The sequence below is a fragment of the Ctenocephalides felis genome, unplaced genomic scaffold (assembly GCF_003426905.1).
Source record: "Ctenocephalides felis isolate EL2017-DRISC unplaced genomic scaffold, ASM342690v1 CF-g0.4_SCAFFOLD_01604, whole genome shotgun sequence".
NCBI classification, from domain to species: Eukaryota; Metazoa; Arthropoda; class Insecta; order Siphonaptera; family Pulicidae; genus Ctenocephalides; species Ctenocephalides felis.
Genome location: NW_020537758.1, coordinates 35,768,655 through 35,791,832, shown reverse-complemented (window position 1 = coordinate 35,791,832; position 23,178 = coordinate 35,768,655). Strand labels below are relative to the sequence as shown.

Sequence of the window (23,178 nt, the reverse complement as noted above, 5' to 3'; positions counted from 1 at the left end):
AGTAGAATTGCGAATAAGTTGATGCGACTTGAGAACAATTCTAGAATTATGGAGTTAAGATAATATGAAATAATTATCTCGAATAATTATGCATTAAAATTTTTATTCATTTATATTTATTTTCGTTGTTTGTTCATATGGTTAAAACAACTCGTGTTCATTCATATTATATTCCATTTACTCAAAATGATAGAAATCCAATTTCTGAAGCACATGAAATATTTATATATTTGCATATTCATGTATGTTTTGACAAGAGCTAAAACGTACCAAATAAATTTGCAATGCAAACAGATTGTTATTGAACGAAGAGTTATATAGCGCATCATAATTATTTATTTAAAAGCAATTTTTAGTTTTTTTTTTTTTTTTTTTTTGAATTAATGAGATATTATTTTGAGTATTATATCGAATAATCAACATTTTCAGTAATAATTATAGGGGGAAGTCCCCTAGTGCCAGACACCTAAGGTTATTTATAAGTAAATTAAAAAATATTTTACGAAATGTTTATTAAATTATGATTTATGTTAGATAACAAAGTTAAAATCAAACTAAATTAACAAAACCGCAATCTTTGCTAAAAAATAATTAATACTATCGATCAAACTTTGGTATCAAAAAATATGATTTCAAACAGTGGCACCTTTTACCGGACATTTCAAAATAATCTGCATTGATCACATATGCAGCCATCTCCACACTCTGGAATGTCTGCACATGTGTGTTTGACGAATATTCTTATATATTGCAAAAAAAATCACTATTTATCCACCCATTTGGGGCTGGACCATACCGATGCTCTCAGCTGGACCATTCATCATAAGATTTTCATTCTTTGACTGGAGAATACGAAAAATGGGGGTATTTAATGACCGTTATCACTCATACTGAACAAAATTAAATAATTAAAATAAATTACGTCAACTCTCACAAGAAATATCAATATGTTTACTTCCGGCGCTAAGGGACGACTTAGTGTCCCTTAGTAGGTGGTATCTACTAAAATTGTTTAAACTATCTAAAAATATTCGATCATTTTACGGATAACAATCAAGTACTACTTTTATCATTGAATGTCACTCAAATATAAATGCATAAATACACTAGAATTACTTCTATTGATATTTAGATGACGCCGTGATTTTGCGCCTAAAACAGCAAAGAGTTGCTCCCGCCGTGGCCGTGTGCGTCACAGGTGAGTCTTGGCGGGTGATCCTGCACCTGTGTGCACCCCGCGCCCCTTTCACTCGTATTTTGATATAAAAAGATTTATACTCGCTTAAATGATACGTGTTAAATAGAGTGTCCGGTATTAGGTGCTGTCCGGCGTTACGGAACTTCCCCCTACTAATATTATAATTTAAAATTCTTGCAATGACAAGAAAAAATATGCATCTACCAAAATCGAAGTCAAAGCCAAGTATGCAATTATATATATATATATATATATATATATATAATATATATATATATCTGTGTGTGTGTGTGTGTGCTGCCCAGAATTATGCAAAATCGTTCAATATCTATATGCAAAAAGTTTGTGCAATTTTTCTATATTACAAATACTTTGAACATTTTTAATAACACGAAAAGCAAGAATTCTATCTAGATATATGTATATGTATTCAATCCCCAGGCTGGGTAATAAGAAAACTGAAAAAAACACAAAGGATATTTCAATATACGTTTTATTAAAACCCAACTGTTTTCTTACAGCGGAGAAGTACTCAGAGAAAATAAAAGCTCGCCAAAAATAAAACTTTTCGTATAAAATGTAATAAGAACAGGTAAAGTATGATTAATGAAGGTATTCAAAAAGAAAATTTAATTACATTTATATGTATTTATGTGTGTACGTGTGTATGTGATGTATAGTGTAAATACTAATTAGTAGCATGTATACAATAATTGGATCTCATCTTATATGTTGACAAAGTTCGGTTTAAATTACTAAAGGAATTGTTCAAATACTTAAGTATTTGCATATATAACAATATTTAATTAGGTTTTACTATTCGTGTCTTAAATGTTTTCTTAACGGTTTCATGGCTGTTTAATAGAGTTGTAAAACCATTGATGTAATTTACAGTTGTTCAGCAAAAATATTTCACTCAAAAATATGTAAGAAATGCATCCATTTTGATTAGTATTATTTCATATACATCGAATTATACAGCATCCAATATCTTTGCCCAAGTTTAGGAAGAACAACTCATTAGGGTTTTAGAGAAAATCGCAATGATTGTGCGATAAACAACAATAGTTGCCAAATAATATTGCATTTTATTTAAAAATAATAATTGTATTTTATCGAAAAAAAATATGCCATCAACTATTTTATCTCAGATCCTTTACACGTGGTTAATTAAAGCACGTGATTGGAATAAGTGAACACTTAACAATGATTTAGTGACGCACATGTGCGATAGGCTTATCTCCAAAACTCATTATAGAATAATAATACTTAATAGTGCATTTACCCATTGAAAAAATTAAATAAATATTCTATTCAAAACATTTACAGGCACTAAAAAATCATTTAGCTTCATAATGATCAGAAAAAAATCATTTAGCTTCATTCATTGCAATAAAATTTAATAAAATTTGGAAAATTCCTTCTAAAGAAAATCACGACAAGTCTTTATTAATAACAAAAGCTTTAACCACAAAATTTTGCAACATGTTTTTCATGGAAGGTATAATAAAATAAATAAAATAATAGAACCTGCCGAAAGATCTAAAGTATATGTTTGTACGTGTGTGTAAAGAATTGATATGTCAGATAAATCAATATATATTGATTTAATGTGTGCTTGTGTGTGATCATTAGTGTTATCACCAATATGAACAATGTTATCGCTGTGGCTTATCGTAATAAAGTCGAACAAAATACCTAATTAATTTTGCTGTGTTATTGAATAAACTAGTATTGTCATCAGTCACGTGAATTAATTGATAGCTTATGTTAGCAAAATAATAATAGAGATTCTATACAGTATAAGCTGTATATATATATATATATATATATATATATATATATGTATATATGCACTACATTTTATCATTGGCAGGTGAAGCACCCCTTATCTCAATTAAAATTTTAATATAAATCAAACATTGAATAGTGTAGTAAGTTTCCGAAGCTTGTTACCTCGACATAAAATTCCAATAAAACACCAAACTCATAAACGATCTACAAAACTTTAAAATATATTCTTGTATTTACACAAAGCGCCTTATTACTCATTACAACTGTGCTGAATCATTGTTTTAATTATCAACAAACAAATAAAAAACTTTTACTTATAAATTAAACCAATCTCAGCGAGAATTACATGAAAATGTTAAACATTAAATAAATAACAACCGAATTAAAAAAGATAGCAAACAGTATGGTACGATTTAACGAGTCATTAAAACATTATTTGTTAAGTTTTCACATTTACTTATTGTAATCTATCTTTCACCAATGAAGAGTGAAATTAAATGTAATTACATTTTATTAGAAAGTAAAAGGAACGCATGAGATTGTCTAATTGTTTGTGAGATTTTCATGAAGTTAATGAAGTCAAGTATATACAAACAAGCAATAAATTTAATATAATCGTCGGTTTCAACGCGAACACATAAGAAATGTAATTATCAGTAGACATTAATTATTGCTATGATATATCAAGTGCAAAAGAAATATACAAAATATCATAACTATCGACTTTCGCCAGGTTTATCTATCAAAAATCGACAGGTAAATATTGAATGCTTAATTGCATTAACAGTAATTAGTGAAAGAACTTTTATATGAGCAATTTATAATAACATCTTCAATTACTTATATGAATAAAAACAGCAACAACAAAGCAGGGACAAAAAATGATGAAAACGCTAATATATTATTGTCTTATAATATATTAGATTGTATTATTGGTCCTGATATCCTGATTGGAATCACAAATTTTAATTGTAAATCCTAGATCTAATATTTCCGGAACAAATTACTAACACATGAATTAATCACGAAACCAATTTGTATGTCTGGTATTCATTCATTCCTAAGATTTGTATTGTATCCAGATACTTATCAAACTATCTTCAATCAAGTTGATGGTATAAGAGAAAATCATGAGATTTTTGTTCAAACATATAGAAAGATTCATTATACTTACAAATACAGCCATTTTTGGCTATAACTAAGTATTTTCTTAGCTATGAAATATTATTCTTCGTCTCTGATAGTGCTCTTTTTTTCAGAAAAGCTATAAAGCTAAAATCTGCAAATCCATGGATATACAGGACCTCAACTTTTAGAGATGCTCTAAACGATTAAACGAAGACTTAATATCAAGTTTCATGAAATCAAGACACAAAATTACTTTAGCTATTCTTCATTTGTATTTGGTATATTGGTTGTTTGTTATCTTTGAAAATTGTAAATTGTATATCTAATACATCTAATACATCTATACTTGTTTATCCATGAAAAGCTTTTCAGAACAATCTTGTCAATAAGTAACCAATCCTATCACGCTGAAACCAATTTAGATGAGTGGTAAGGTAATCAACTTCTATGATCAGGATCACCAATCAATCAAAGCATGGAACAAGGAACTCAAAGGACTTGGTTATTTGCATCCAAGAGCTTAGAACATTGGCTTGTTCAACAAAAAATCATGAGATTTTCGGCCAAATATATAGGAAGCACAATCTAACAACCTGGCCCAAAAACTCCTACCAGCAGTTTGAGTCTACACCGAAGAAAAATAGCAATGCGTATAGTAGTATTATGTTTATTATATGTTTGAAAATGGAAACATCGGTAGATGCTATTGCATTATACTGCAATAGCATCTACCATAGATGTATTATACTTATTTATATATGGAAAGAAAGTCAGCACAATCTAACTTGGCGAAAAAACTCTTGTCAATAAGTAAACAAGCCTATGACTATCAATTTGGATGAGCGGTATTCAACTTTGGTGATCAGTACCACCAAATCTCAAAATTAGATCAGTTTGGCATCAGCAGAAGTAATAAAAACATGATACAAGGAACTCGAAACAAAATCCTACGGACTTGGTTATTTGCATCCAAGAACTTACAAAATTGGCTTGTTCAACAAAAAATCATGAGGTTTTCGGCCAAAGGTATAGGAAGCACAATCTAACAACCTGGCCCAAAAACTCCTACAAGCAGTTTCAGTCTACCGAAGAAAACTTAAAATAGCAATGCATTTAGTAGTGTTATCTATATTATATGTTTGAAAATGGAAACATCGGTAGATGCTATCAGTTTTAATTATAAAAACTAAAAATGCAACTCATTACCTTATCTCTATGAGGTAATACCCTAGCTACTGAATTATATCGAACACATAACTATAATTATACCTGTAGCAATTATAATATATTTACTATCTTATGATTAGCGATTTTATTAACTGACCGTTATTTCTTGTAATTTCTATTCGATGCAAAACCTTATTAGGTCAATTTCATGAGTAAATGTCATTAAAATAATTGGCATCAGCCTTATGGAGCATATATAATTATTAACCGTTATGTCAATGAATAGCCCCAAAGATGTACTTATATAGAGTTTTAAAATCCATTGATTTCATTAATGATACCTTGAATGGAGGTATAGTATCGATATGCAGTTCTGTTTGTAGTAAAGGTATATAATTTAATAGAGACGTTTTGAGAAAAAGGTATAAATAAAATGGATGGTTTTTATGCTTTGTTTATTTTTATATGTAAATGATCATTAATGCACATTTAAAGAAAAAGGATTCCAGGAGCACGTGCCCAAGGGCCCAGCAATTTATGGGACCCTCAAAATACTGACAAATCAAATTTCTTTTAAAAAAGCACAATTTTAAAATAAAAGTGCGGAATATAACTACTGATATTTCAAAAAATTAATAGATCAGAATATAATTTGTTGCGAATCAACACTTGTGATGAACACATCGTATCAAAAGCTCTTGTAAAGTAAATGTAATATTATTTCTGAAAAGACTTTTGCCTCGGGTTGTGTAGAGATAACATAGCCCCTGGTCTGTGCAATAATACTTAAAAAAAATGTCCACAGTTTTACAAAACAAAACTCTCATTATTCTTACTAAAAAAATTCATGATTATAGACTGGTTGGTTGTATCAATGCTAGTGCAAAATTCTGTGATGTGTGCACATTTTTAGATATAAAATACTATGTTCAATATCCACTGATGATGACATTAAATTGAATGTCGAAACGTTTGGAATTAAAGATTATTTTATAAATCTTTGCCTTTTCTTTGTTTGATGTATCGCCCTCAAGAACTCACTCATATATATATATATATATATATATATATATATATATATATGCATGTAGACGTGTACACTTATTTTATTCATGTTATTTGGAAAATTATATTGGAGCAAGTTACATTAATAATGACAAAAATGTTTTAGATATGTAATCTATGTTATATCTTCATTGAAAATGATACCAAAAAATTTATTTACGAGAAATTAATATATAAGAGATCACATCTCAGATCAGTTAAATTTTATTTATTAATGGAAAATTTTAATTATAAAAATATGCAAACTATGGTAATAATTTCGATTATAAGTTCAGGGTGAAAGAAGCATCAAGTGCATTTTATTCGCATTTTAATATTATTTTTCTTAATTTTGGCTTATGTCGCCAATCGTTATTGCTTCTTCTAACCTTACAGCAGTAAAATACGTGGCCTATTATAAGACATCACAACTTAGTGAAAGATTTATTTGGGTAAATAAAAAAACTATCTTCATTTACATACATGTATTACAAAACAAGTTCAAGGTAACATTCCGAAACAGAAATACGAATTGTAAATAAGACGAGAATCGATCGAAGAGCTCTTGAAAAATAGAAAACCGCGAATAATATATTTATGCGAAATAACTCAACACACATATGTTAATTAAAAATACAAGAGTCATTGAAACAGCAAGAACTGGCATGTTATGTCAAAAGATATAAGAGTTACAAGATGAGAGAAGATATATTTTTAATCGTGACTAAAATAAATAAATTTTTTCTGACTATAACTGTTAAAATAAATATATACTGATATTAGTATGATTTGCATGCTAAACATTACGAAAACATCAGTGGTAAATTCAGACTTGTTAATTCAGTCACGCAGGCAAATTTTAGTTTGCAAGAGTGCATTATGAAAAGGCATAATCTAATACCAATTTCCCAGTTACAATTCACAATTAAGAAAAAACACAGAAAAAATAATTAAACGATGACAAAAATACCTTAATCCATCTTTAGAACATCTGAATATATGCCACAACTTATGGATTATGATTTTTAACCGAGTTGGTTTGAAATCCTAGTACAAATATTTGAACTGAAAGTAACCAACCATTTACATCTTACTAATAACATAAAGTGAAATTATTGATTAAGGGGTCGATTCTGCCGTAAAATAGACAAATTTTATGGCAAAGCTATGTTATGTAGCAGTTTTCATATAAAGTGGTACTAAAAACTGTTAAATCCAATGTGGTTGATGTGCAGTGAGACCTAACACAGAAAACGAACACACGGTCAAAAAAACTATGTTAACCGCATCTTTGAGATATGGCTTGATAACATATGAGTGAAGTTGCATATCATGTATATACGCCTGATCGCAAATACATGGCATTTTGACAGTGAAGAATAGCCTTTTATATGAAAACTGGAATGTAACATAGCCTTGCCATGAAAATGGTCTAATTTACGGCAGAATCGTCCCATATATTATTCAAACTTTCCTAATTTTCCATACTTGAACATTGGTAATTTAAACCATATTTCATAAATAAATTCTAAATAATACGCATTTTACTTTAAATAATGCGAAAATGCATACAACTACTAATAAGAAGACAAAGTGAAAGTTTATGAAAAACTGCAGCGGTTACTTCCCACGTTATATTAGCAAAATAATTATATACATCTTGCTCTAAGGTACTTTCAAATATAAAATATAACACTTTGCACTTGAATATTAATAAAAAAAATAATCGCGGTGGCATATTAGATTGAATATAGTCGTCGAGGCTGATTAAAAGTAGAAAGTACACTTAGGTGTTCAATACGTTCTAAAGTGTCTTATAAATAATATTTTAGAAAGTGGTAAAATAATCGAATGGAAAAATAATTTTGCATATGATATATTTATGATTCTTAAGCAAATACTGATCCAAATGCGATGTTTTGTCGCATTTTGCAATAATTTTACAAGTCAGAAATGTAATATTGTCTACTAAAACCGAATCTATACTTTATTGTATCAACATCTTATGGAAGCAACAATCAATGTCTTGTAATATTATAAAAATATAATATTGCTATAATAAATGAATTAATAATGCAAACGTGTTGTCTTATAAGTTTATAAAAAAATGGTTGTATCAATTACAAATTAATTAACACATGCTTTTCCGAATATTTTTCATATTCTTGGTCAAAGTATAAAAAGAAGCAGAGAAGTTCACATAGGGTAACTAAAGTAACCAAAAAATAAATTAACGACAAAAATAACTGCTGCAATAAGTAAAAAGCACTAAAATGAAAATCTTCAAAATTTCAATCATGTAAAAATTATATAGTGTCTTTTTCATATCCTGGATCAATTCAAAAATAGAATAAAAAATGTAGATGTTAATGTCATTTTCACATGAGATGATTATAGTCACCACAAATGAAATTAAGGCCAAAAATTAATAGCATTATAATGGGGTAAAAAAATACTAAAATAAAAATATTGAGGAGAATGGATCAGAAGCAATAAGATAAATAATCACATGAGATAAGTCAAAAAACACAATTAATTATGTATTTTAAGATGAAAACGTAGTAACAGCGTTCAATTCCAATACAATGTTAATTGATATGTTAATTGTTTATGCCACCACACCCTGTGTAATCAAACAAATTCGTGCAAAATCGACTATCAATCAGTTTTTCTCCCAATAAATGAGAGTTCATTAAACATTACATACTTTGCATATAAAGGAAAAATCTAACTACAGTCGCCAGCCTGTTAATGTCAGGTGCATTTCCTGTCATCCAACTTCCATTATACTCATCCAAAGATTACTTCCGGCGCTCCTCATGCAACTAAACTAGTAGTCATCTAAATGATGGTTTCCAAACATATTAGATAAATATTTTTTTATTCGCCTTTGCTATAGCATTTAGCTATTTTCAACATTTTTCATTTTTATACTAATATACTAATTATTTTCCATTGATTACTTGTGTCTTCTGCAATTTATTATAACGAATAAATCAGCGAATCTTTGCTCCTCATTCCAAAATGTTGAAATCATTATTTTCGAAATCGACTGAGGACAGTATTGATGAAAATCATTCTGAATATAGCATTTAGCCGCTTTCAACATTTTTCATTTTTATACTAATATATTAATTCTTTTCAATTGAATACTCGTGTCTTCTATATTTTATCATAACGAATAATATCAGCGAATCTTTGCTCCTCATTCCGAAATTTTGAAATAATTTCTTCCGAAATCACTCTGAATTTGCAAATTGATTTATTAAATCAATCAATTGAAAATATCAACAAAATATAGGTAGAAGAGGTAGAAGCTTACTGTAACAGAGCTAAGTGAAAAACTGACGTGTTTCAATAGGATCTTGAATGATATTAAAATATTTTTCTGTCTCGATTGAACACGTACTGATCTGCAGACCGACACAATATACAGAACTGATATCGTACTATCATAAAATTTCGGTTACCAAAAAATCACCAACAATTTTATTTTTGTCTGTTCATAGTATGATATCGACACGAGAAAAATCTTTGTGTGATCAACTACCGACTGTCTAAAAATAGTCAATTCGCATCAAACGCTGTGTTTATCAAATGACTATTAATATTTTATATTGGAGACAAATAATAGTAGACTTCAGTGTGAGCTGATGACTTGCATTATTGACGTGATATCAAAAAACTCCTCACCAAATCTAATTAAACCCGCAGAAGCAAATGAAAGATACCAAAATATGTAGTCAACAATATTTTGATCATTCTTTCAAAATACAGAAAAAACTTTAATTTGTAAAACTAGGGGTACCACTATGTTGAGCTAACAAAATCATTTGTGGTTTTGTATAGCCATTTTTGAACTCTGGCTTATCAGCCACAATTTATTTAAAATAATACTTAAATTTACAGAAGTAAATTCCTTCCCATGCACACTCGAAGAAATCGAGTCTTCTTATTAAGAAAAAATACTTTTAAAATTAGAAGTACTTTCCAAAATACTTTGAATTTTATTTCGTCATGTTCTACTTGAAATGAATACAATATTTAACTGGTTTTAATCAATCATATAATTAGAAGGGCATCAAAATGTTTAAAAATTAAGTAAAGCAATTGTAATTTTGTGTTACTTAGTTATAAAATTTATTAAAACTCTCCTCCGAAAATTCAGGTTGTTGGGTTATAATTTAACCCTTGTAGCTGTGGACTGTATTAAACGCTGATTTGTTTGTATTTTATGTATTTGTTGCAGTTCTAATTACAATCACTGATTTGTTACTAAGTTATAATGAAAGAAGATATATTTATTTTTATTGGTTATTTACATGTTGTTAAGCGGAATTTACTTTTTAAAGTGAACAACTAGTTCAATTAAAACACTCCGCTATCCCCTCTACCAGGGGTAGCAACCATTACGTGTAAAGCTTAATGCCCTGAAGTTTGTCACCTTCATTGCCAATATAATAAAACGAAAAGACGTCCGAACAGCAATGTTGTCGCAAATGTGAAATAAGCAAAATAAACTGATTTGGAAAAGATTAAGGAAGAACATCAGCGAATAGACATCGGATTCGTACTGTAGCAAATTACAAAACCACATTGGACTAGATTTTCAGGAGAATCACTACATCCTAAATGTGACTTGGGACAAAATTATTTAATTCGTTTATAAAATGTGCTGGGATACAGAGATTGCGGAATTTTGTTCTCCTTACCGTACAAGTAAATTATATCCCCAACAAATATATTTTAGGTAATGAGAATTTCGCAAATCGCAAGTGGCAATTTCAGTTTGGAATCGTTGATGCCTGATGACAATGAGTCATGTCCGTTAGTGTTAGTAGGGAGCTGATAAGCGGAAACCGAGCTGTACACATGCATTCCGTTTAATTCGTGAAAGCCGTTGAATCTCCCATCAAGCATGACTTGTACTACCATCATCGACAGAGTTCGTTATCCATGCTCATTTCATCGAATGCATCAATCCTATGCAGGTATCAATGTAATCATACGAAATGAAATTACTACTAGTCTTATAATGCCAAACCAAGCAAGAGATGTTTAAAGGACTGTTTGAATGTTACGCACAAATGCACTTTCAAAGTAATGTTTCACAAGATCTGCAGTGTCTTATGGCTGACTGAAAGGTTCCCAAGTTATCGTGCCACCACTGCCACCAAAACAGAGTTCGTTATTTCATCGAACGCCAAGCACTTATGATCCTTGATAAGAAGCAATTAATTTAATCAAAATTAGTACTGGCTTAATATCGCATAATATAACTTCATCTCCTAATACAGAATTTAAAAGATATTCTTAGAATTCGAAAGATATTTGATCTACTGGAATTATGACTTATACTACCATCATCGACAGAGTTCGTTATCAATGCTCATTTCAGCAATTGCATCAATCCTATGCAGGTATCAATGTAATTAACCAAATGAAATTAGTACTAGGCTTATAATGCCAAACTCGAACAAGAGATGTTTAAAGGACTGTTTGGATTTTACACACAAATGCACTTTTAAACTAATGTTTCACAAGATCTTCAATGTCTCATAACTGACTGAAAGGTTCTCAAGTTATCTTCCAAAATTGAGCTGCCACCAAAACAGAGTTCGTTAATACACCGAACTCTAAGCACTTATGATTCTTGATAAGAAGCAATTAATTTAATCAAAATTAGTACTGGCTTAATATCGCATAATAAACTCCATCTGCTAACACGGAATTTAAAAGATATTCTTAGAATCCGAAAGATATCTGATCTACTGGAAAAATGACTTATCATTTGTACTACCATCATTGACAAAGTTTGATATCAATGCTCATTTCATTGAATGCATCAATCCACTGCAGATAAAAAAAATATGAAATTACTACTAACTTTATAATAAAAAATTAAAGCAAGATTTGTTAAAAGACTAAATCTTGCGGACAAATGCTACTTTGTTTTTAATTGAAAACCTAACTTTTGAGGTAATGTGTCACAAGATTTTCAATGACTTGATTGAAAGTGTATTCCAAGTGGTTATTATTTCACCGAATGCCAAGCACTTGTGATCCTTGATTAGAAGAAATCAATTTAATCAAATTTGGTCTTGAAATATAGAAGATCTTTCCATTCAAGTGCAAGGGCTAGAATTTTTTTGCAAAATATTGAAAATAATAAATTTTCTCTTATTTATATTCTTATAACGGATTCTGTCTAACGGATAAAAAGGCTGTTATAATAATTTTGTAAAATTATTTTACCCTCATCTATCAAGTTGATGAATCCAAGCTCTATGCTAAGTTCATCAGCCATGCACATTTGTCTATCGCTTGATTTAATCTAACGATGAATTTAATCATCAATGTAATATGAAATAGGTATTTTGGAATTTTCATAAGAAGGAATGTTACTCTAAAGTACCATCTTTTATAAAATATTTCAAATTTCTTCCTATTTATGTAAAAACGTTTCCGTAACCGGCTGGGTGAGCCACACTTGTTTAATTAACGTTCGTGCATATTTACAGTTATGCAATATAATTTCTGTATGCATATTTCTGTTAACTTACTTTGCTTGCATTCAAATGTGAAGTTATATATATATATATATATATATATATATATATATAATTTTCGGAATATCTAATTCCATTTATATTTTTTTCTGTTAGATTTGAATTTCTTTGAAATCTTTTCAATGAAATCTTTCACCACTTCCCTAAGTTTGAAAAATATAGATCAGAAATATGTTTCCAATTAAAAATAGCCCTGCGGTGTGAAACAGCAATGGAAAATCTCTCACACTATTCTTTCCTGAATCGAGTTGGAGTTTAACTCAGATCTAGAACCTGCCTTAGGGTAGCATTCCCATTGTATTCTATATACATATGAATATATGCACCCGAAAGGCTAGTTCTTACTTGTGATCGAATTTGATCTATAAAGTGAAAATTTGATATCATACTGCTTGACATCACATCACAGTTGACCTCAAACTAGTGGCTGCAATTTCAAGTTTTTATCATGGGACCACAGGCTGACTCAATATATTTAATCAGAATTTTTACTTGTGCAATTTGTGTTTGACTGGAAAATGCCGAACCAATTTCGATGATCAAATAACGCAGATTTCAATCGATAAGTGAAAATTATGCAACCATCCATGTGTTACCTATTTGCGAAACCCAATATCACGACCGCCGGATCAATTTATTATCAAATGCACGATCTCCATTCAGTCGTGTCTTAAATGCAAATAATTCATGAAATAGAAATAGGGACATTGTAATAAAAGATACTTTTGTTAGAGTTCGACAAAGTCGAATTGTAAAGTCATTTATTTATAATTTTATTTATTTACAATGAAATGAACAGTGAAAATGTTTCGACCTAATTTTTAGAAAATCTTCAATAAAATACCTTATCAAACATGGATCCACATGGATCTATGGTTTTGAGCTTAGGCATTTGCAGAAAAATATGCAGTACAAATATAATAAAATACTAAGGGCTATAGTAAATTCCCAATGATCTAACATTGAACAGGTTAAAGACATCATCATAGAAGGGGGCTTAAAGAACCAGGAAAAAATACATCTATCCCAATCCACTTATAAGAATTGGAATAATCCACTATAAAGAATTGAATAAACTACTGACGAATAAAGAAATAGTGGCCCAATTAATTTGGCAAAGTAAAAAAATAAAAAACCTCTACTAGCAAAGAGTTCTTCAAGACCATAGAAACCACTTGCTCTCTTTCAAAACTTAATTAATTATTAAATTAAAATCTAGAACTAAAATGATTTTATTTTACAAAGCTCCTTCCAGAACTGTGCCAAACAATAAGCAGTCTGTGATCATTAGAATAATATACTCAAAATTACATATACTAAATCCAACCAAATCTTTGTCTCTGAGGAAATATTTCAATTTAGAATAAACAAAGAAAACCTAAAATCAAATCTAATATATAGTCCATACCAAGACAATATTAGAATATGATATATCGATATTCATTAATATATTGATATCCAGTAAAATGATTTGTTCCAATTTGACAAGGTTCATAAAAGAAATATGCCAGAAAGTAAGCAGTCTGAGATTTTGCTTTAATCTTTCCCAATAACTAATACAACATAATATTCTCAAAATTACATTAATATTCAATGGTAAGGTCTTTTTCTCTGGGGAAATATCTCTATTTGCAATAAACAAATGAAACCTGAAATCAAATCGAAAAGGCAATCACATATTTTCCCAAAATTATAGAGAACACAAATAAACAGGTTTTATATAATGAGATGGAATCTAACCTCAATCTAAGTTGTTGTCGATTTGGTACTAATTACGTTTAACGATCTATATAAATTGTATTAAATGCCATACAACATATTATAAGTTTGCAAGATTGTAAATTATTGAATACATTGAAATTAGGAATTATTTTTTATAGAAGATAATCAAACAAATTCGAAGATAAGATAAAACTTATTGTTACCTGTCAAAAAATACTTTTACAACGTCAATTCTTGCATTCCAATTAGTATTGTAAACGCAAAAACTGACATTTGATATGAGATAATAACCTACATTTATCTGATATCAACAATCTGATATAGTTATAAGAAAAATGATTAAAATTAAGGCAATAAATATAAATTATTGACTTACCTCGTTGAAGGCCATATTTCCACAGCTATCTCCCAGTCAAATTTAAAAACAACCCCTTATTTGGGGTCCACCTGAGCACAACAACAACACTTGAAAGATGGTCCTGAAATTGATTAATTTTACACTAATCTGTTTTATGCATTAGGTTAGGTCATAGTTATTCAGATTTCATGAAAATAAAGTGATTGTAAACTCAGTATTTTAAGAACTTTGAATTTAAAGAATTATGTACATTCATCAGGTGGGATATTTATTAAACAAATCAAAACACATAAATACACGACGACACATAAACAGACATAATCACCTTACACCAATTAAAATATTGTCTATTACGTAATTGTTAACTCACGGTGTTCAAATGTCACACATTTATCATTGATATACTATTTTAATTCTAAACACACTTAAAAACATCAAAACTAAATGCGCCATTTTGCTTTAATGACAGTGGATGTCATTGAGCAGTGCCGGCAACATCGTGAGCCGATCAGATTGCCATATGCTGACGAAACAGTGTTGCCAGCACTTCAAGTTCAAATTATGGCGGGAGGTTTAAATTTAAAATATAAAGTTAAAGCCAAGGAGCAAAATAAATACTCATTTGTTTGACAATTATATAATCTAAACACGCATAAGTATTTTAGATGCAAAAAGTGTTTTTTGTTAAACATAAGCAAAAACAACTAGTCCTGAATACATAGTCAATAGTTGTTTAGCAGAATATTAAAATTATTGTAAAATATATACTCATCTGAATGACAAATACATTTCACGTAATATATATTGACATTTCCGAATAATCCAAACACGCATAAATATTTTAGATGCAAAAAGTGTTTTTTTGTAAATATAAGCAAAAGCAACTACTTAGTCCTGAATACATAGTCAATAGTCGTTTAGCAGAATATTAAAATTATTGTAAATTATGGAATAGAAAGGGCATCCTATATCAAATATATTTCGAAATTGAAAAGCATGCTCGTTGTATGTAAACTCTAAAAAGGATTACAATAATTTGGAATAGAAAATGGAAACCATTTATACATCTAGATAAATTATATTTATACTTTTAGATAACATTCAAATTATTATGAATTAATAATATACGTAATACAAAACGATTCTATAAATGTATAACTAATAATGAGGAAAATAAATATTTAATATATGCAATTTGATATTTTTAATACAATTACTCTTAATTATACACTAATACTGCAATTCAATTCAGCATGAGTAAACTATTATAAAATTAATCACAAGTATCACAGACTTTTTATAATACTATGAGGTATTATAAGGTCTATGATTAGTATACTTTGATAATATAATTTTAGTTTAGACATACTGACAGTACAGTGATATTTCAAAATTTTTGTTCTAAATTCACTCGCAAACGAATTTCTTGGAGTAAGAACGGTCATGCGGAGGTAATGGTAATTGTCTTAATAACTTTAATACTTTTAAAAGCAATGTACTTAAATAAAGCAAGATTTTTCCAAAGATCAAATTCGCAACTATTAAATGGAACGAAATTAAAGCTTTGTAATTAATTGAACCTAAAGTTTTGTAATTAAAAGGATCCGCCTTGAAAAAACGTCGACGCATACATAGATTTTAACCAATTTTGATCCCAAACGATTCACGATGCTTGAAACGTCAAGAAAACATAAAAGTGGCTAGTCAAATTTTTCAGCTAAAACATAAATCTCTTTAATAGTTAATTTATAAAAAAATTAAATATCAATTAGTCTTATTAGGATCTCCAGTTTCTCTTAATATAATAAGGTTTCGTTCTGAGTGGAGGTTTTAACAAAAAATGGAAACTAAATTTCACTTCAGTTTTTAACTTTTATCATTAGATAATAAATATATAGACAAATATATCGATTATATCTAAAAAATATCATATATAAACAAATTCATTGAAAATATACTATAATAGATGTACTCAGTATTTTAAAAAATCTGACAAATATTTCTTAGCTTTACTATTATGAAGTTTTGCTGGAACTTTTTGAATCCCATGATCAAAATCCAAGTATTTAGTGATTGTTTCATAAAAATCAATTTTCGGGTTTTATATCAGCTATTGTAAAATTAAAGCATGCTAATCGGTGATCCAAATAATACCGTAGGTTCTTGCATAAGTACTATACGTATATTTATATTCTACTATTAAACTACCTTGTTATAGTAAAAGTTATCTCTCATCGCAACTCCTTTATTACACCGGCGATAAGTTACATAAATAACAATACTAATATAACAACCGTAATGATTAAGAAGATTAAATGCTAAAATGCGAATGATAAATTGTGTTCTAACATGCAAGACAGCTGAAATGTTTTCGGCCTATATATAGAATAAACATTAAAATTAGACAATAATAATTGCGTTATGTCCTTCAGGTTTGAAATAAATCACAATGTGGGTCGAAAGCCACACAATATCGTGCGTACGTTTTAGGATAGGAAATGCGCAATTGGGAAAGGAAAAATTGGAAAAAAATAGTTTTTTTTTTGTTCTTTGAGCAAAACATTTTTTATATGTGCCAAAAACAGATATTTTTTAAAAAATAAGTTAAATGCCATTTAGTGCTTGGTTTTCAAATTTTTACAAATATATAGTAGATTTGTGAATAAATATTTTCTACAATATTTAGAATCAGTTCAAAAATCAAAATTTTCAACAACTGTTTTCAACAGTTTGCTTTGCTTACCGAAGTACCTACAATTAACGAAAATACTTCTTTCAATTTTTATAATTCGATCCTGCTTAGAAGTGAATGAATTACATAATATTATCAATTGCAAGTAGATAATTAGACAAAACAGAAGTTATAGTTAATTTAATTCACCAAGCATAAAATCCAAAGTGGTATTTACCGAATGTTCCAATGCAGTTGATGATTATTCCCATAAAAATCTAGATGTATATGGCATATTGCCTTTAAGCAAGTTGCATGAACTTCCCAATATGTGTTATTTATAATACTTTATATTGATATACCTTCGAATACACTCAACTATGCAACCGCACATAGGTACATGCATATTACATATTAGACTACTTTAAATTTTAGTATAACCGTTAAAACCATGAACTCCTTCACTAGACAAAGTTTCATTAAAACTATCTAAAAAAATCTTCGACAATTAGTAAGAAACGGACAGGCCGATCTTTACTAAAAACTAATGCATTAACAATTTGTTTGCTTTTAAACATACTCTATTCCCAGTTCTTTCAATTTCTGGCTCCAGCGATCAACCCTTTCTGTGTCCCTTCACAACCCTGCACCATCCAACGCCCACGTGTGACGTCACATGGTCTTCAGTTAGCGTGCGAAAACCCGGGGCCGTCTCCAACTTGCACCGATGTTGTGCCGTGATCCTTGGATAGTCGGTCGCAAGTTATCCAGGTCAATTCCGGATTGTTGCGCGCCAAATGCGTCCAACTGAATCAGTGCCTCACGGAGGACTCAGCTGATAGGGAGGAAAATGACTTCTAACGTGGTGCTCAGTAAAGATCAGAAACGTGAACAGGTGATCATCAAAATTTGGTGTAATTTGAGCTTTGTCAAACATTTGTGAAATTTTGATAGTGCTGCGAATTTTGTTGCGTGCATTGACGTTTTAGACATGACGTTCATGCATTTTGCATTCATAAATTTTTAATGATATGTGAAAAATAAATCTTTAGTGCAGTTTTAAATACTAGGTTTATTGATGTATTTTCTTAAAATGGAAACCTGTATAAACAATAGTGACTCCGGAACTGCTTTTAATGAGTGCACTGATCACAGTCTTCAAGATCTTTATTATTATTTCTATAATAGTTAATAGAACATTTATAATAGTTGATAGGAAAAATCATAATTTTAAAATGTGTTTTGTTAGTGATTCGCAATATAAACATTAAAATTTATTCAACGCAAAAATTCTTAAATAAATTAATATATTGAACACTTTTAATGATTATTTTATTAATGTGCTAATGGTGATGCAGCATAACTTTTCCAATATAAATAAAGTGAATATTGTTGACTAAAAAACATACTTTAACATTTATTGAACGTTTTGAATAATAAATAAATTGTTATTTATCCAGTTAATCGTAGAATCCGCGCGAGACAAAGCGTTAAGAATCGTGAAAAATTTGCGGATTTCAAACATGACGCTATTTGACCAAACGCATCGACCGCGTACAACGCCTGCTCTTTTTGATGGATCTGCATTAGACCCCTTAAACACCGTAATACCTAAAGTGCCAACCATCACAATACCGCCTGAATGGAAAGCTGAAGAAAATGAACCTGATAATAATGTCGATTTTACAACAAACATATCTTTGATCAAGCGAGACAGGAAAAGTAGATATACAGCTAATGTACGCAATCGAAGTTCTAGCGGTGACAAAAAAATAGGAGAATATCGTACGAGGCCAAAACATTGGGTTTCGGTGGAGCATTTGAATGAACTTCGAAACCAAGCAGAAGTGGCAATTAAACAACACAAGGTATTCATGATTCGAGGTGGATTTCATTCTTTAAGAAAAGCTTTGCTTAAAAGAGGTTGGGTTGAAAAAATAGACCCAAACAAATCGCCAAGATCTTTGTGTCCCGTTCAAAGTTGTTCGGAAGTTACAGTTGGTGATTTAACTGATGATCTACCACGCCGTAAGCCAGGAGAATCAATGTCAGCACATAATGATAAATGCACTAGGATGATCTTGAATAAATTTCTTGCACACACTCCTGTAGATTTTTATTGGATTATGCGAAGAGAAAGGATAGACCTAAACACATGTCGCAATATGACTTGCAGTCGCTTTCAATATGTTCCGTTCACAAACAAAGAAGGTTTGTGCAATTCATTGCGTGATATTCATTGGCATTATGAAGAAGGTATTGCAGATATACGATTTCCTAGATGTTATAATATTTGGATGGGCGAAGAATTTGAAGAATTTACTGAAGATTTTCGATTGACAGCCTGTATCAGCTTATTGAAATGGATTGTCACGAATGTTGATGCAAAAGGTGAACGTTCAGTTTGTTCTTCGGAAGGCCAGGTACCTTATTCGACAATCCATTTCGCAATGAAACGATGCGATGAATTTTTGGCGAGTCGTAAGCATGTAGATCTAGATGATGACAAGGTAACGCCTACTATTTGGGAGCATGAATGGGATCAATTTTTGCGAAATCAACACTTACTAACACATGAAAATGCCAAAATAATGGAAGATAAAAATTGTTCCATAAATGTTCTGCAAGCTGCTTCTAAAAATACTATATCAATTTTTCAAAAACATTGGCCTCAGATGGATATTGACGGTATGATGAATATATGGATTGTTAAACCAGGAAACAAATGTAGAGGTCGAGGAATACGATTAATGAATAATATTAAAGACATAGCATCGATAATAGACTGCCCATTAGTACCTAGAGCCAAATACATAGTTCAAAAGTACATTGGTAAGACCATATAAGCTGTTTATTATTTACAAATCATTAAATTAATCATCTTTTATAATTACAGAAAAACCCTTAATAATACATTCAACTAAATTCGATATTCGGCAATGGTTTCTAGTAACGAGCGTGCAACCACTGATGGTGTGGATGTATAAAGAAAGCTATCTAAGGTTTAGTTCTCAGCAATTTGACTTAGAAAATTATCATGAATCAGTTCATTTAACAAATAATGCGGTACAATGCAAGTATAAAAATGGAAAACGAGATACGGCTCTGCCCGATGAAAACATGTGGGATAATCAAACTTTTCAAAATTATTTAAAATCGATAGGTCAAACTGAAATGTGGAATGAAAAGATTTATCCCGGTTTGTAGAAATATTTCATTTAAAACATTTACTAAAAAGATGCATTATACATTTATACATTTATCTTTAGGAATGCGGCAGGCTATCGTCGCCGCTCTGTTATCCAGCCAGGAGAATATGGATAGAAGACCTAATACATTTGAATTATTTGGTGCGGATTTTATGCTGTCAGAAGATTTTTCGCCGTGGCTGCTAGAAATAAATTCAAGTCCGGATATGGCGCCAACGACAAGTGTCACTGCACGGTTATGTCCGCAATGTCTAGAAGATGTAATTAAAGGTAATTATTTATTCTGACATAAATACTTAAATTTTGTAAAAGTCCTTAAAAGTCAATTCAAGTAAATAATATGATTTGTTATGTTTATAGTTACTATTGATCGCAAGGCTGATATCAAAGCAAGCACTGGTAATTTCGAGTTGATATATAGTCAGAAAATGCCTCGAGCACCAGCTTACCTGGGCCAACATTTAATTGTACGTGGCCATCGAATGATTCGTCCTCAAAAATCAGGAACCAATCGCAAAGAACCACCTAGCTCTTCTAGTTTTAATATCGATCAAATATCAGGAGCAAGAACATGGGACAGAAAATTGGAAAGCTCATCTGAACATATTAGGCCAGTGATCGGTGATTTCATAGAATATTTGAAAAGTAAATCAGATATTTCAGCCATGGTCGAAGAATCTAATGGAAGTGAGGCCAATGTAGGCTATTCATTCGAGCAGCCCATAGAACAAGAACAAGACAAAAAGAAAAAAAGAAAAGGGGTATTTTTAAATAGTGATTTTTCTGATAATCTAAGTGATGATGACAATATTTGTGTAAATGACAATGATTACAATAGTGATTTTAATTTAATAAATAACAGTAAATTTCAAAGTAATGTTTATATAAATAGTAACAGAATTTTCAATAACCGCCAAAAATTTCTAATGTGTAGAAAAAATCTGAACGAACGCAATCAAAAAACAAACGAAAGAAACCTGGAAAATGTGAGAAAAAGGCTTGAAACACGGGAAACCGAATTTTCAAACGATCATCTAAGATTACGACACCGGCATTGCTTCACCAAAGGTGAGATTTTATTACTTTATAAAATATAAAAATATATAAGCATGTGAAAAACATAACATTGCAGGTGTATGGGAACGCAATACTGCAAGTATTCTTGACGTAAGCACACCTTTCAAAAATAGACGAATTGGTTATAATAGCGCACTGCAAACCCCTTCAACAGCCTTTGTTCGGACAAACAAAGAAAATCTGTCTATTTCTTCACAATTACGAGCTTCAACATCTCATTTAATTTCCTCAAAAAAAGCAGGTCACTATGGACAAGGAGATGGAGGGCACGCAAGTTTACTGGCAGTCGGATTAAGTATAAACCAACTTAAAGCCAAATATCAAAAAATAAAACGACGTAATAATGATTCTTTTAATTCTAAATACAAAAACATTTATTGAATTCAAAGATGTGACTCGTTTGCAAAACGTTCTAGTTTTTAATTCTAAATATTGTTGCTTTTGTGCTGTATATGAAAAAATATAATAAAGAAGATATGCACACTATTGAATTTTATTTGGGTTGCTTAGAAAAAAAAACAATTACAATGACATTAAATTAAAATTGAAAAGTGAAATATTCAAAATGACCAAAAAATCGAATAAAAACAGTATAAAATTAAATCACGAAAAAAAAGTTGTTCGCAAAAAGTCTAAACGATTGGCAACCGAAAAAAGTACGGCAAAGAAAAAATTATCAAAAACAGGAAAAACCGACGCAGCAACGCTTTTGGAATCATGCAGCGTAAAGGCAACAAATGCTATAGAAATTCCGCAAAACTCGATAATAGTAACAGGTAAACCGCAGCTTAATATATCGAAAGTGACCCCGACACCTCCGGAGCCGGTTTTCAAAGCACTTCAGCCACTAAGTACATTGACTAACATTAGCGCTGCATCAAGAATAGTTAGTATTCCAAACCCATTAGTACAATCGACACCTCCATCATTAGAATCAAAAATGTTGAACAGTAAGTAGATTAATTATATATTATACGTTATAAATAAATCTACAAAATAAACAAACTACCAATTGTGATAACTATTTTTCTGTAGCTAGTTTTACCAGACTCATATTTCTCATGATCAGAGAACTATTTATATACCTGTATTAGCAAATTGCCTACTAAGATTGTCACTGAGCGATACGAATATTTCACTAGCGTGCATTTTATTTCAAATTATCACAAAATAATAGTCGTATGAAAAAACATTAGGCAGTAATTATATTTGAATACATCACTGGCTAATATTTTCTACTG

At 30.1% G+C, this 23,178-nt stretch overlaps 2 protein-coding genes across 2 annotated transcripts in view; one reads left to right on the top strand and one right to left on the bottom strand.

Annotated features, from left to right (window-relative positions):
* Positions 1-15,428, bottom strand: part of LOC113373673 — a 108,144-nt gene extending 92,716 nt beyond the window's left edge. Inside the window, exon 1 of the mRNA XM_026613954.1 lies at positions 14,999-15,428. The gene's annotated coding sequence lies outside the window, so the exon portion shown is untranslated. The remainder of the gene's footprint in view (positions 1-14,998) is intronic.
* A 3,746-nt stretch (positions 15,429-19,174) lies between these two features.
* LOC113373672 (tubulin glycylase 3A-like) lies at positions 19,175-22,895 on the top strand. The gene is made up of 6 exons (XM_026613953.1): positions 19,175-20,483; positions 20,548-20,850; positions 20,921-21,130; positions 21,221-21,721; positions 21,993-22,232; positions 22,555-22,895. The coding sequence occupies exons 1-6, from the start codon at positions 19,175-19,177 to the stop codon at positions 22,893-22,895; spliced, it is 2,904 nt and encodes a 967-aa protein (XP_026469738.1).
* The last annotated feature ends 283 nt before the right edge of the window (positions 22,896-23,178 follow it).

Excerpts from the sequence above, each read along its gene's own strand:
- LOC113373672 (XM_026613953.1), top strand. The coding sequence starts at position 19,175 with ATGACGCTATTTGACCAAACGCATCGACCGCGTACAACGCCTGCTCTT. Across the intron at positions 21,722-21,992 it reads TTTTAATTTAATAAATAACA|GTGTATGGGAACGCAATACT; the intron begins GTAAATTTCAAA and ends ATAACATTGCAG. Across the intron at positions 22,233-22,554 it reads TTTACTGGCAGTCGGATTAA|TTGTTCGCAAAAAGTCTAAA; the intron begins GTATAAACCAAC and ends ACGAAAAAAAAG.